The 15,355-nt window shown below is 43.3% G+C and overlaps 3 protein-coding genes across 4 annotated transcripts in view; all 3 read left to right on the top strand.

Moving 5' to 3' along the window:
* The window catches only part of itsn1 (intersectin 1 (SH3 domain protein)), a 35,779-nt gene extending 33,315 nt beyond the window's left edge, over positions 1–2,464 (top strand). For both annotated transcript variants that reach the window (XM_079279694.1, XM_079279693.1), the window contains exon 45: positions 67–2,464. In XM_079279694.1, coding sequence (XP_079135820.1) covers positions 67–215 — 149 coding nt within the window. In that variant the 3' untranslated portion in view covers positions 216–2,464. The remainder of the gene's footprint in view (positions 1–66) is intronic.
* Positions 2,465–3,883: 1,419 nt separating this feature from the next.
* On the top strand, positions 3,884–9,056 carry LOC306785543 (uncharacterized protein). The gene is made up of 8 exons (XM_079279962.1): positions 3,884–3,974; positions 4,546–4,645; positions 4,887–4,976; positions 5,436–7,190; positions 7,395–7,538; positions 7,664–7,724; positions 8,046–8,170; positions 8,985–9,056. The coding sequence occupies exons 1-8, from the start codon at positions 3,936–3,938 to the stop codon at positions 9,011–9,013; spliced, it is 2,343 nt and encodes a 780-aa protein (XP_079136088.1). The 5' UTR covers positions 3,884–3,935; the 3' UTR covers positions 9,014–9,056.
* A 1,062-nt stretch (positions 9,057–10,118) lies between these two features.
* LOC306785638 (pyridoxal kinase-like) overlaps positions 10,119–15,355 on the top strand; it is a gene marked incomplete at its 3' end in the record, with an annotated part of 12,908 nt that continues 7,671 nt past the window's right edge. Inside the window, exons 1-2 of the mRNA XM_079280096.1 lie at positions 10,119–10,268; positions 14,667–14,721. Coding sequence (XP_079136222.1) covers positions 10,188–10,268; positions 14,667–14,721 — 136 coding nt within the window. The 5' untranslated portion in view covers positions 10,119–10,187. The remainder of the gene's footprint in view (positions 10,269–14,666; positions 14,722–15,355) is intronic.

The raw sequence follows: 15,355 nt of genomic DNA, 5'->3' as shown, positions 1-15,355 counted from the left end.
GTTCATTATTTTATATGTTTCCATCACACGCTCTCTTTTTGACTTTCTCCCCCCCCCCCCCCCCAGACTTCCTGGGCAGGACAGAGATCCGGTTGGCTGAAATAAAGAAGGACCAGGGCTCTAAAGGACCAATCACCAAGCGGTTGCTGCTCCACGAGGTTCCCACGGGAGAGATCGTGGTCAGGCTGGACCTCCAGCTGTTTGAGGAACCATAGAAAGAAAGCTGGACAGGATCCTACTGGACTGGACTGTATCTAAGAGATGTGGACCAGACAGTCGGGCCGGGTTAGACTGGACTGGATTCTCTTAGTTTGGTCCGGTTCAGTTTCTGAGAGTTTATTTCAGAAACTGTTTATTATTGGGGCCCTTTGCTGTTGGGCCCCAATAACAATAACACAAATGCATTTTTAATGGTAACTTTCAGTGAATTTAGGAGTCATCTGCAGACGTAAATAGACAAATTAATAAAATAAAAATCGTAAGAAGACATGTTAGGGAAGCAAAATAGCACAAAATCTCAAATTGAACCAATGTCTCTCCTTAATATTCAACTAAAAACTGGACGTCTGCAGGTTCTGATGTCTCCTAATGTCTTACAAACACTTTAAAGTCTTAAGTTACATATTACTGGTCTTAAAAATGTCTTGAAAGACGAGCAGCTCTTATAAATGACTCCATCGTGCTAATTAGCTTAGCGTAAAGCATGATGGTGTACTACCAAGACCTGTTTCCATTACAGTCCAGTCCACGTCTGTCCTCCCTCCAGTCTGGTCCACTTCGGTACTGAGTCCATTTAATCCAGTCCAGTCCTCAGCCGGGTCTTTAATGTTTCCTCTTCCTCTGCTTCATCAGACAGTCTCTGACACTCCAGTGACAATCCCAGCCCTCCTTTTAGTCCCAACGAACCCGTGTGTGTGTGTGTGTGTGTGTGTGTGTGTGTGCGTGTGTGTGTGATTGTATGAGTGTCTCTCTTGATGGACAGGCTAATTAAAGGTACATTTTTATTTAATTTTCTTTTAACATCAAGTCTTACAAACTCTGAGTCTTACGTTAAACTCCTCAGGCTTTCAGCTGCAAGGCTCTGCATCTAAAGGGACTTTTTGATTTTCCATCTGGATTAGACACTGAACACTTGCCACATTATCGCAAAAAGATATGCACAGGTTTCATGAGAAATGCTAACGATGCTAAGTAGCTGAAAAAGTAGACGTATTTTACCCCAATATGTGACAAGTGTCCCGTGTGAATTAACATCAAAATGTCCCTTTTACTGTAACTTACTATAATAATAACAATAGTACTGCTGAAACAAAGGCACACAGGGAACGGGTGTGCCCGCTGTCAGTTGTCGAGAAGAATGTCTTAATCTTTCTTATTTTTGTGATGTTGGACGCACACTGGGGGTTGTAGTTTTTAGGTGATTTCTGTCACACATCTCACCTCTGTTGTGTTGTTGCTGCTGTGTGGAGGCGTCACAGTGGGCGTCACTATGCAGGGGGAGGAAAAGCCCTGAAAGAACCAAGAGGGGGGGCCCAGAGCTGCATAGGGGCCCTCGAAAAAACATGCTTAGGTACTACATGTATTTTATAGGAACAGCCTTTTAGAAAACACACGCTAACCCTGAGCAAGCTCCATGTAAAATAAAATGAAGTTTCGCTGTGCGTCGGCACTCCCAGCACTTTTAAAACACACACACACTGTCGCGACAGCAGGACTCGACTGAACAACGTTCCACAGCGGCCATTTTGAATAGTCAAGGAAGGAAACGTCACAAAAATGTAACGTATACAATGGTGAAATGAATATTATCACTCCCCGAGCACTGTCATTGTAAGATTCCTGATAGGAGGATAGTGCATTGGTGGGGGACTACTTTCAGCGGTGGATTAATACACATTTGGTTGTGAAGGAACATCAGTGTGTGGCTCATTGATGTGTTTTTAAAAAGAGGAAGAAGATAAACACAGACAGTCCTTGTTAGTGGGATCAACTAAATATAGATTATCATCAGTCCTTATCTTTAAAACGTTCAGAATAAAAAGCTGTAATGGCGGATTTAAAATTAGCATTAGCTGGCTTACTAGTTAGCTACAAGCTGCACCGATTCAGCTCATTATAGATCCAAATATTTAACGTAATTTAGAACTAATTCCTCCAGTTATTGTCACTATTTTTTAAAAGAAGCATGTCATTCACTGAATTATCATTGTCGAAAAAGTTACTTTGAAGTAATCTTCCCCAACACGAGTATTCAAAATGGCCGCTGCACCAGCCGGTTGGACAGATAAGCGTTTGCCAGTCTTCATCCCTGTAAACCTCCTCCTCCTCCCCAGACTACTGAAACTGATCCAGTTTGAACCCGTTCTCACTGTCTCTACCCTCCAGGTTGTGTATAATACTGCTGCTCTCTGAGAGTTAATATATGAGTGCTACGTGGGGGCGATGGAGGCGGCCTGCTGTTAATTATCACTGTAGAAGAAGAAGATGTACTTTGTTGTCTTTCAATGTTCAGAATAAACTTCGGTTGGACCAAGACTGAAGTGGTCTGTGTTCATGTTTCTGTGCAGAGATTATAAAGAAATAAGAGAGAAACAAAACCTTCTTCATGATACATTTTATTTATTTAGTCTGACTTTTACTGTTATTGTTCTTTTCTTAGGAAATCCTGAAAATGAACCCTTTCAGACGCATTCAAATCCGTCAAATTAAACAATTTGATGTAAATAATTATTGTCTCACTGAACCCCAAAAAGGGGGTGGGAACCACTAGGTCACATGGAAAAACAACTTTCTTATGCTTTCTATTGTTTTACTTTACTTGATGGAGAAGTTATGCAAGTCAAAATCAAATGAACAAGATCCAAATAACAAAAAAAGATGTAATATATGGATACTTTAATAATGCAAAACAATATTCTTAATATCAAAGACACATAAATTATTATTAATATAAAAGAGGAACAATCAACGGAAGTAATGTGTTCCGAAGTTCTTATTAATCTGCTATGAAGTGTAAATCTGAGGTACATAAAATTGTTGCACATTTGACAACTGACAGTTGAGTTTCAACCAGGTTTGACTCTGACTGACATGGCACGTGACACTTGTGGCCCACATGCCTAAAAAAGAAAAGGACTCACAGAGGTTGCGTTATATTGAGCCACAGCAGGTTGGGACATGACTATCACCTGCAGTCTGTCTGTACGGACCCAAGACGTAGTTCTCTTCCACCCGTTCAGTTCAATGTGGAAATACTCTTTACTTTCAGCGTGATGTTCAAAGAACACGAGGTGTGGAGTGGATTGTTATTGTTCTGTGTTGTGCTGGCACGTGCAGTAAAAGAGGGCGTTGTCTGAACTAATCCAGCTAATCTGTGTCAAAGTTTATGAATTTAGCCACAAGCACCGGAAGTTAGCCAACGCTTCCTTCAACATAAAAGCGTTACATTTGGTGGAGGAAGGAGGAGGAATGATTAAAAAGGTATCATCACGTTTTGATTTATTACTACTTTAAATTATTCAATAAATGTACAGAAATGTGTGTTATGGACCAACACATTCGCAAGAGTTTGTCATTGAGGCTTTTATTTTGACATCCGTGGACGGAAACACGTTCGTGTTCTTCTGTGGTGTCTTGCCACCAGTGTTCGGAGGCTTTAAGTAGAGAGCTTTATGTAACATCAGGATCAATTCCATAAAAACACACGGGACTGCTCTACTAACATGAATATATCAGCTAACGTTGTTTTGTGCATCTTAATTAACCGCTGAAATATGCCTCTGTGATTCTAAAGCGACAACAACAGAAACAGTGTCATGGTGGCGGACGCAGAGCTGCAGGACATTTAGTCCGTTCACAGAGCGACGCTTGCCAAAGAGTTACTTATATAAACAAATACATTATATCGACAGCTGCTCTTCTTTATTTACACAATCATGGCTGCTGCTTTGTTCAGAAGAGGAACAGGATTATGTGTAAGTATTTTTATTTGATTTGACCAAATGTGTGAAAGCACGCATTCATAATATTATTATTATATTATAATAAAAAGGCATGGGTAGGTAATAAACTACCCGTGCCTTTTTATTATCTTCACATAAAAACACGAATAATTTATGCAGTTGCATTCAATGCAAACTCTGTGTATCATCTGCTGTAAATAAAATGTACTTTTCTCTGAAAGTAAACACTGAAAATAATAACGTTGATTGTAAAGAAATTAATCTTAAAAGGACAAAAGTATTATAACAAAACACACAAAACCATTGACTGTGGACAAATATAAGATAATACATTTTTATGTAGCAGTCCAGTGTTTTGAATTCCTGAAAATCCAACTATTTCAAACTAGAATCAAGTTTGCCATCTGACACCTGTGTGTGTGTGTGTGTGTGTGTGTGTGTGTGTGTGTGTGTGTGTGTGTGTGTGTGTGTGTGTGTGTGTGTGTGTGTGTGTGTGTGTGTGTGTGTGTGTGTGTGTGTGTGTGTGTGTGTGTGTGTGTGTGTGTGTGTGTGTGTGTGCGTGTGTGTGTGTGTGTGTGTCCAGTGTATTCACAGGGAGATGTGCAGACTCGTATGGAGGCCACAGACCGCATTGTTCAGCTCCAAACCATCAGACCGAAAACAACCACGCAGGACGCACATCAGTAAGACAAACACACGGTCTGTCTGATGTCCTGTGAGGGTTTTATCTCCAGTGTTTTTTATATTCATATGTTATTCCTTCTACAAACACACGGGTTTCGGCTAGTTGTATTAATACAATAAACCATCACAATACACTGTATTGTCTATCAATTGAGAAACTGTTTGTGGATAAATGACCAGACATGACTGTCTGTATTGTTATACCAGCCTCTACTGAAGTGTGTCTTCTGTCTCTGACAGAGAAAGCTAAGCCTCAGCCAGCGGCGGATGTCGCTAAACTCCTGGAGGAGCTCTTCCCCCAGCGCAGACCGAGCACAGCGCCACCTGTTGGTAAAGATCAGCACATGCAGGATGTTCTGTGTCAGAACGAAGCCTCTGTCATGAACGGCGTAAACATAATTCCATATTTATGTATTTTTTCCTGTCAACACAGCAGGTGACGGTAATTCACAGCTGTAGAAAGAGCTGGTTTTGGATTTTGACATATCATTTTTTGTCCCGGCAAATATGAAGATTAAGAGGATTAAATGTTTTGGGGATTTGTGAGCCCCTTCTTCATCATACATACATGCTTTTCCACGTCTCATTTGTTGCTTCCTGTTTTAAACCAGTAGAGTAATGTCCACAGATTGGGGAACAGGCTCTTTAGTTGCCTGAAGGACAGTTGAGTCAGTTAATTAATTGAACCCCTCGAACGCTGATTTGTTCTGCTTGTTCCTGTCTGTGCTCAGTGGTCTTACTTGTCCCGTTTCCGCTCCTCTTCCTCTTCCTCTCCCCTTCCTCCTACAGCCCAGCCTACCAAACCTCCCGCCTCCTCTATGAATGTCTCCACCTCCAATGTTCCTCCTTTGTCAAAGACGGAGCTGGCTGCTTCTAGTGTTAAACAAGTTGATGCTCATCCCACTGTGACCGTTCCTACGACCTCAGGTTCCTCTCCAACCGGCACAACATTTGCATCTTTAGCATCAGGAGCAGCTGCAATAGAAAGCCAAACAATAGAAACCAACGTAGAAATGGCTCCAGAGCCAGTAGAGCTCAAAACCGCCACACAGCTGCCTTTATCGGATCACGTGGTGCAGAAGATCGCAGAGACATCATCTTGTCCTGCTGCTCCAGTAGAACCCTTAATAGAAACCACAATAGAACCAGCAGTAGAAACCAGCCATTGTACCGAGGGACCACTAGAAACCAGAGCTGCTGTTGTTGAGGGTCCAGTAGAGTCTACGATAGACGTCACAGTAGATGTAGCAGCTCAGGACGTAGAAACCAACAGCACAGACTCAGGTCCTGTTTACCTCTCGCATGCTGCCGAAGTAGAACCTGTAATAGAAACCACAGTAGAAGCAGCAGTAGAGGCCAGCGCCTCTCCTGTTTCAGCAATAGAAACCGGAGCAGCTGACAACCTCTTACACTCTGCCTTAATCCAGAATGCAGAAGAATCTGCACCCTCGACTTTAAAAAACGAATCCACAATAGAACCCACAGTGGAGTCGGTAAATGTAGCAGCGGAGGAGGGAGTGAACGGGTCTGAAGAGATGACAGTAGAGTCCGTAACGCTCCATGTAGACAAGCTTCTGGTGGCGTCTTTAAATACCGACGAGCTCCTCCAAACAACATCTATTCTGGATGAAATGGTCCGGGAGCTGTCGGTGCAGACGGAGATCGTGGCTGAAACCGAGAACTCGAGAGAAGACGAGAGCGAGACTTTAACCGAAGTTCTCTCAAAATGGGACTCCATGTCGGAGGACCTTCACGAGTTCGAAGTGGAGAGTAACACGTCAGTGAAAGAGCTCCTCTGTCGTGTTCCTCACAAAACTCCTGGCTCGGTAGGAACAAGTTCCGCCGTTGATCCAGCTGTTGGAGAGCAGACGGAGGAGAAGGCGGCCATGACGCTGGAATCGATAACTCTCGCAGAAGTGAAAGCAGCAGTCGAAGGTCTTGAAGCCGAAGTTCTGCTGGAAACCAGGAACGCACAAGAGGAAGAAGCTGACGTGCCAGCAAAAGAGGAGAAGATGGGAGTTAGGACCACGACAGACGAGGAAGCTGTCTTTGAGGAAACGTCCGAGGCTGAATTTGTAACGTTAGATTCCATCTCTGAAGCCACCGATGCGATAGAAGCCGAGGCCGCCGTCGTGATGGAGGCCATGCTGGGCTCTGAGCGAGGGCCGAGGCCGCCACGGGATGATGTTCGAGGAGCAGAAAAAGAGTCCGAGGTGGAGCAGCTGGGTGACGTCTTGGCGGCCATGAGTCTGGAGTCTGTGACTCTGGCTGAAGTCGAGGCCTCCTTGAGAACTCTGGAGAGTGAATCCCTGAGCGAAACCACGAGTTATCTGGAGGAGGAAGCCGGATTTGTCTGCGGAGAAAAGAAGACGGAGGTGGAGGACGCGGTGCCGTCTGAAGAGGCGACCGAGGCTTCGTCTCTGGCTGAAGCTCTGGAGGTAGACGCTCTGATGGAGGAGCTGCTCTTTTCTGTCCCTGGTCCTGTAACCGGGATAACGGGAGGTCTGATTGGTCGGGAGGCTGTGAGAGCAGATACTTTGGATGGTATGTTGGAAGGTGTGAAGGCGTTAGGAGGAGCAAAAACCTGATCCCAGTCTTTCAATCTGCAAGAAAGTTTATGAGCAGACTTTTGCAAAAATGTTGAAATATTCCTTTTTTAAACCCTCTTAAGACTTAAGAAATAGATTGTGTTGGTTGAAACTGAGATAAAGTGGAATCAGTCTTCTGTCTCTGGGGATGTTACCACAGCAGCGGTTTCCTCCGGGTCAGTCGTCGTCGAAACAGCGGCTGCAGATGATCATCCGGCCTCTCTGGAGGAGGTGCTGCTGCTGGAGGAGGAGGAGGAGGAGGAGGAGGAGGAGGGAGATGAAGATGGAAAAGGGAAACACGCGGGTAAATAAACATGCAGATACAGACAGTCACAGGTCACATCGGACAATTGGACAAGTGAAGAAGAAAAAGAGATTGTTAAATAGTCTGTTTCATAAAGTATAGTATTGTTGTCATGTATTTTCCAGATTTAGATCCAGTACAGAGACTCTTCCTGGAGAAGATCAAAGAATACAACGACATGCGCAGGTAGAGAGACGAAGGAAGTTATGTGAAATATAACTGTTTGAAATGGGATTTATTGAAAGTCTTTGAGGTTTTATTTTATTGTGCTAAATGTTTAAATCTGACTGTGTACCATGTGACTTTGAGTACTTTCATGTTAATTATTGATGCTGCAGTTTAGCCTTTTAGCCTCTCTTGAAAAGCTGATAATGGATTTCAAGAGACTTCCTGTTTAAAAGTTAAAATGATTAATTTCACCACATGGTGAGTTAAAGATATAATATTGGAGGGAAAATGTGACGTTTATTAAATTCCCCTCATCTTCTATCTCCTCTTCCTCTTGAGGTTGAATGGAGGACTGTTGGAGGCGGAGCCAGACTACGAAAAATACCTTTCAGAGGAGACGACGAAGCTCCAGAGACTTTATGGAGGAGGAGACCTGAGCAACTTCCCTCAGTTCACCTTCACCGGTGAGAGAGCGAGAGGGGGGGAGAGAGAGAGATGGAGAGAGGGGGAGAGAGAGAGAACTTATGACTTCATACACAACATGTATATACACAGTTCATTTGCTTCAAAGATGTTCCAGAAAACCCCTCTGTACCTGCAGCTTGTTTACTAGCTGATGATTCAATTAATATCAATTCAGTATTTAAAATGTGGAAAAAAAACTTTTTCTTTCGTGATACAGAGTCTAACTTCTTATCAGTCATCATTATTAATAAGAAGTGCCCAACGGAGACTAAATGTATCACAGAGTATTGGAGTATGTTGGACGAAAAGTAACAAGAAAACGCAATACATTATATCCTCTCTCTCTCTCCCTCCCCCTCTCTCCTTCCCCCTCTCTTTCTCGCCCCCCCCCCCTCTCACTCTCCCTCTTTCTCTCACTCTCCCTCTTTCTCTCACTCCCTCTCTCTTTTTCTTTGTCACAATTCTCCAACAACCTGAACTGTGGGAATCTTTACCAGAACTCTTTGTTTTATACATATAGATGAACGTCAGGTCTGATGGAGCTGATTACAGTCACACACTTTGGATTAGTGCATGGTGTAGTTTTTCAGCAGGGATGTGAGAAAAAGAAAAACCCATAAAGGCGTCACAATGACATGCGTCTTGGCTGATAATCCAATTCCTCATGGAGATTATGAATATTGTATTTTTACCTTCTGGAACATGATGTTTTAATTTCTCACTGCACAGACTCGTTATAATAAGTCGTGATGAAATGAAGATTGATATATTCCCAGATGTACAGTAAATGACTTCTGCTGTTCTCTCTTTTAGAGCCACAGTGGGACCAGGACTCTAAATGATCCACGGCACCTACCCCCCCCCCCCCCCCCCCCCCCCCCCCCCTCCATCCCCTCCTCGTTTCACATTTTACTCCATAGAGGACAGAAAGAGGGAGCGAGGAGAGGAAGCACATGAAGATTGTTCTGGTGATTTGACATTAAAAACAAGTGAACATGTACTCCTCGCTGTTTGTTTGTGTTGTGCAATAATGACAGTCGTGCATTATATTAATAATAGTTGTGTTCTCAGATGTTTAGGATGCGTGTGTTTGTGTCCCAGTGGGTGAACAGCAGGTGAAGCTGTCAGTTCACCATTTTCTATTTGGCTCCATTAATGTCAGTCTCCTTGTCCTCACATTCTCCCTCTTTCTGGTATTTCTTGCTCTTTCTGGATATATTTGTCTGTAGATGCACTCGTGTGTGTGTGTGGTGCCAAGTCAGATCCCCCCTCAGTCACGACTCTGTGATAAGAGATGATGTGAGTCACAACCACAGTTACACACACACACCAAACAATTTAAAAGTGAGCTACATGAAACTACATCCTAAAAAAAAATGCATCATCAGACTCTGATGTGTCTGGTCCGAAATAATTCGGCTGTGATAGAATAGATTAAAATAGAACAAATGAGAAGAGAGAGAGAGCTGTCATTCACGTTCATTCAATTCCAGCTGTGTTGATCAGGATGCGCTGTGAAGTGGTCCTGCAATGACGTCACTGGTTTTAGGCGGTCACTCAGATCGCCTGCGCAGAATACCGGCGTTTGTACGTCTGTGTGTGTGTGTTGCTATCTTGTCCTTCAGTGTTCGTGAAACTGCACGCGACCCCTCGGTCGTCTGGTCAGCTCTCGTGACACACTTATTTGAGTTCGCTACACGTTAACGGCAACATTTATAACGACGTAACGGTCGTTACTAAACGGTTGTTTTGCGTGTGTGTCCGCGCGAGTCACGCGCTCTCTCTCTCTCCCCCCCCATTCTCTCTCACTCTCACCATCATACACACTCACTCGCACATCACCCGCTACAAACCACCCCACGAGCTCACAGCTGGTTAGCTAACGTCGCTTCCTCCTAACTGGCAACCGTTGTGTTTTAAAATTAAAGTTTTTTTTCGGTTATGTGTTGACGTCATTAACGTTGAAGTAATAACGGATCTATCCTCGTCCCTCCCGACGGCTGACCGGGAGCCGCCATGGAATGCCGTGTTCTGTCCATACAGAGCCACGTAGTCCGGGGATACGTGGGCAACAAGAGCGCCTCTTTCCCATTACAGGTAAATATAACTGGCATGCACCCATAATCGGACAACGGTACACCCGTTTTCGGACACGACCGCCGGTCGGTCTGATGACACGCCTGTCCACAAATATCTGACTGCGACTTCCCAACAACAGTATAAACATACTCGTGCATATCCGCGTTATTTTGTTGAATTATTTAGTTTTTTTTAGCGCAAAAGACCATAAAAGATGGTTTCGTCACACATGCTGTGAAAATCCCTCCAAAAAATCCCAGTTATTGTCATCTAGATGTCGTAACGACAGGTGTCGTGTGCACATTGTGTTTCCTGGTCCCCTATGGAGGATAACATGGCAGCTTTCTCGTCAGTCTTTATCATTCTTTATTTTAACGGTGTGACGAGGAGGAACATTTTGATTGTGGCACGACACCTGTCATTGTGTGTGGGGTGTCCGATAATGGATTGATAGCAAGGTGAATTGTGGGTTGCCTCAGGCAGCCATCATTTGCTCACAGACAGACAGACCGCTGTAATGGGAACATCTGGACACACGTCCAGCCTCCTGCAGTGATAACCTGCAAGTCCCTCGCACAGGACTTACACATCATCAACACAGATATTTGCTGCTGCTCAAATACAGTTGCACAGATTGTGGGGTTTATCACAGCTGTCAGTTGAACATGTTGCCAGATTGCGACTGTAATTGCACACGAAGGCTTAAAGACACTTTGTTCATAAAGTTCAGTGGCATTGAAAGCATTGATTACTGCTTAAAAGTTGCTCCTTTTTAGGGATTGTCTTGCCCTTTGTTTGTACATTGTGGCCACTAGCTGTCCACAAAAACAGGACGAATGCTTACAAAACAAGCCATTTATTTGATATTATGAAAAAGCACCCAAAGGCTATTATCTCCTCCTGGCCATGGACGTGAGAATCATCTCCCTTTATGATCCCTAATGTTGACAGCAGGATGATAGCAGTGATTGCTTTGGGTCTGTAATTGCCGGCGTGATGCTGGTGATTGTTATAGTTTCATATTGTCGGTAGTGATGGAAGAGGTCTGTGTCGGCCGACAGTATACACCCTGAAAGACGGTCACTTGTGAGAAGAGTCTATTTTTAGCCCCGGGATGTATTTTGTGGTCGTCCTTAATGGCTGCTGGGCCTTCATGCATGTCACCTATGGATGATTGAGTCCTGTTGGTACCAAGCTAATGTTTAAATCGTGTCTACCAGTGCAGCCTGCTGGAGCTTACACTAGACACTGCTATTAACCAGTACTTTGTACTCGGTGTACTGTAAGACCAGTTGGTGCTTGTGGCTGTTTAAAGACACTAGTATCTCATCTTTCCACCTCATTATGTGTTGATGTCAAGATGCAAGAGTGTTAGTAGAGAAAAGATAATTCTTAATTGATTTTTTTGGGGGAAATTAGATGTCATAAGACTATTACAACATTTATTATCACTGCACATGTATAACAATCATCAATTATTAATACTTAAACCAGTGTGTGCCGCTACCAATATTTTCCCAGAGCATGTTTAAAACATTTCTACATACATTATAAGATTACATTCACGCTGTTTGATGATTCAGTGTCAGACACTCTTAAATCTAAGGAGACATACCATGTTTTTAACTTGAATGAGATGTAAAGAGGAATAACAATCACCAGACACCGGGTTAAGTATACCTTTACACTGTTATACGTGTATTTGGATGGTGATGCAGTCAGTGTATAAATCTACCACCACTGATGCTTGTCGACTATTTCATATTTAATACCAATAAACCGAGAGCCCACAGGCCGGTGACAGAGCTGCTCTGTTCAGAGTCACAACCATGATTCAGTTGGTGTTTAAGATAAGGGAGATGATGAAGATGATGATGATGATGATGTCAGCAGGCGTGCAGGGCATCCCTTCTCTAATCTCAGGCCTGTCAGCAGGAAGCAGGGCTCTGATTGGCCGCCACAGGATTCCTCCTGGTGACGTCACTGGAGATGGAGACAGGCTGGATGGATTCAGTTTTCACATAGAGAGCATTTGTATGTATATGGAGTTAAATCAAATTAGGATATTTGTGTGATTTCCTCCCAAATGCAATTGCTTGATCAAGGTAACAGTGCTCAAGAACAGAATAACTTAAGCAGATTGTTTGTGCAGAAGTCGTCCAGAGTGAGAGACCATAAAAGCTGAATAAGTGAATTATCAATGTGACGGGTTATTTATTCTCAAAGGGACGCTTTCTGTTTGCGTCTCACCCTCCTTAAGTGAAAGCAGCTTGACGTCAGAACCAGCAGTGATGCAGTGTTTTTTGCTCAAGGACACTTCAGCCAGCTGAATATCTGCATATATAACAAGCCCTGTGAGGAACTTCTTCATCGTCTGGAGCCAGACAGACTTGCTTAAACTTGTGCTTGAGGCTGAAGTTGTTCCTTGATTAAGCAATAACCTGATTAACAAGAAACATGTAGGTTGCAGTGCAAATACACCTTAAACTCATGAACTGTAAGTTATTAATGTTGATCACATAATTTGTAGGCTGATGTAGGAACAAAAAGACGATAACATAGAAATATGTTTATCATGTTTTCAAGCTATAAATGTAGAGGAGCTAACCCAAAGCTGAGGTACTCTCTGCTAAGTCACGATGCAGTAAACACAGTGTTTGTGTTGACTCAGACGTGATCAGTCTGTGCTGTGGCACTCGTCAATTAAAGAAACTCTTCATTCATCGGTTGCGGGAGGCCTTCCTCATCTGGGAATTACCATAAGTGTTGAAGTGCTTCCTCAAAAAGAAGGCAAACTGTTTCTAATGTTGGTTGATCTCCTCCGTCTGTGACGAGGCTTTGTAAACAGTCTATCTGTGTCACTGACTTGAGGCTCGTGAATAGAGCGAGAGGATGTGACCTAAATAACATATCCTTAGCCCCGTCGACATCAGGAGATGAGTATGCCATTTTACATCAACAGTCAATCAGCAGTGAAAGAGTCCCGTCTATAAGACAGTCAAACACAGACTCTGGAGCAGCAAACAGATCTTTTAGAAGACGTTTAATAGGCCACGCGCAAGCATAAAAACCTCCAAATCAATTCTAAATTCAACTTCAAGTAAATATCAAGCAGCTGAAAGAGTTGGTAGCACGTTTTGTTCTCGTGAACAACCAGAATCCTTTGTCTTGAATGGGAACCCATGTTTATTTAAAGTTGTGGTGTCCCGTGCTGTAAGTTTCCTGTTAAACTGTTAAAGGAGGCGCAACTGAGGACATGAACTCCTCGATAAAATACAAAATAAAACAACATTACTTCCATGAAGGTTTGATTTACTGCATTAGTTTTAGTTAAGTGTAGCCAATCTTTACACTGAGAACTTGTTTTAAGTTAACATTTTCTCTGCTGGGCTTCTGACAGGTATGTCCAGCAGGACTGTATTCTCACTGTCTTTTATAATAAAGTTGTCTAACTTCAATAGAAACGGTGTCATGTTCTGCGTTCCTGACCCATGTTCCCATGAATGCCTCATGACGATGATACAAATTCACCTTTTCAGAGAACATGTGCCACACCAGAGGAAAGCTTCCATCAGTCAGACGGCGATACAGCCCAAACATTGACGAAGCTCAGGGTCTCACTGAAGGCTGATTCTTGTATCTCAATTGAAAAGAACAAAGAAGTCATTCACTCTGCCGGCTTCCTGTTTCAACCTAATTAAAATAGTCATTCAGATAACAATTGACTGCGCACGTGGGCGGGTCATGTGTTTTTCTCTCGCTCTCTCTGGTAATTAAGATAATCTGTTGAACAAAGAAAAGACACGGAGAGTTTGGTTTGTGTAGCTGTTTCCAGATCTGTGCATGTTTCAGCTGAGAGGACGCTCTTTTATCTGAGCTCATCGATCACAGCCCAAAAAAACAAGACTCATTGTTTTTGTCTCTTTATTTACCAGTTTGAGTTCCAGATGCGTGTTTACATGCTGCAGTTATGAACCAATATGACACGGAGAGAATGTCGCAAGATGTAATATTAGAGAAAATGTATTTACTCCAACACATATTAATGTCATGTGATGCTGTTTTAAGGTCGGCTAAACTCTTTCATAGTGTTTTTCAGCTCATTGTTTTGGTTTTCCCGCCCTGCAGCTCCACTGCTTTGGTTCCCTCTCAAAGCGATTTGTCGACAAAGAAAGACAAAGTTAACGACTAGCTGGTGAATGTAGTGCGTAAAGAGACAAACACAGAGCTACGAGGAGAGAGAATATCGGACTGTCGGTGAACAGTAACGGTTGTTGCAGGTTTAATGAGTAAACGGGTGCTTTGGTAGCGGCATCACTTGTACATTGTGTGGTATATTTGTACGACTACACTGTGTGTGGCCGTTACTCCTAAGCTCCCCTGACTCCTGATCTGTTTCCTCTCTCGGTCCTCCAGGTGTTAGGGTTTGAGGTGGACTCCATCAACTCTGTCCAGTTCTCCAACCACACAGGTAAGACAGTCACATAGCATATTTATTAATGTGTGTGTGTGTGGGTGTGTAGGTGTGCATGAGTCAGTCCAATCCCCTGGTGTCGTGATGGAAGGGTTAGCGAGTGTTAGACGCCTTCGAGGCTGACGACTCAACTGCTGCGTGAGTCACGTTTTTTTGGGGGAGGTCAGTGACTTCTCTGGCTGACACCAGAGCAGCTCTCCAATAACAGAGGGTGGCTGCAGGGGACGGACTCCGTCCATTCATATTTCACACTGGCTTCCTCTCTCTCTCTCCGTCTGGATGCTGATGGTCTTGTTTTGACAAAGAAAAGATGCCAAAATCAGTTAACTCGTCCTGAGGAGTACTACTCCCAAAAAGAACACGAAGATGGAGGAAGTCTGGGGCCATATGAACCAGATCTTCCTCCCTTAAACTATCAGAAACATGTAGAAACTAAACCATTCATTAACTTTATAACATGATGTATCCAGAAACGAGAAGAACAAAGGTTCTGTTTCCGAACACTGCTGACAACATATTCCTTTCACACCACCTGTCAGTAAATGTGTTTTACTCTCCTCCACTTCCACAGACGGATCTCCTGCTCCTGTTTACTCACACCATTTCAATGTGTTAGCAATCATTCAGATAA

The sequence above is a fragment of the Melanostigma gelatinosum genome (genome assembly GCF_949748355.1).
Source record: "Melanostigma gelatinosum genome assembly, chromosome: 12".
Lineage (NCBI taxonomy): Eukaryota > Metazoa > Chordata > Actinopteri > Perciformes > Zoarcidae > Melanostigma > Melanostigma gelatinosum.
Note: the sequence above shows the minus strand (reverse complement) of the source record. Positions and strands in the feature narration are given on the sequence as shown.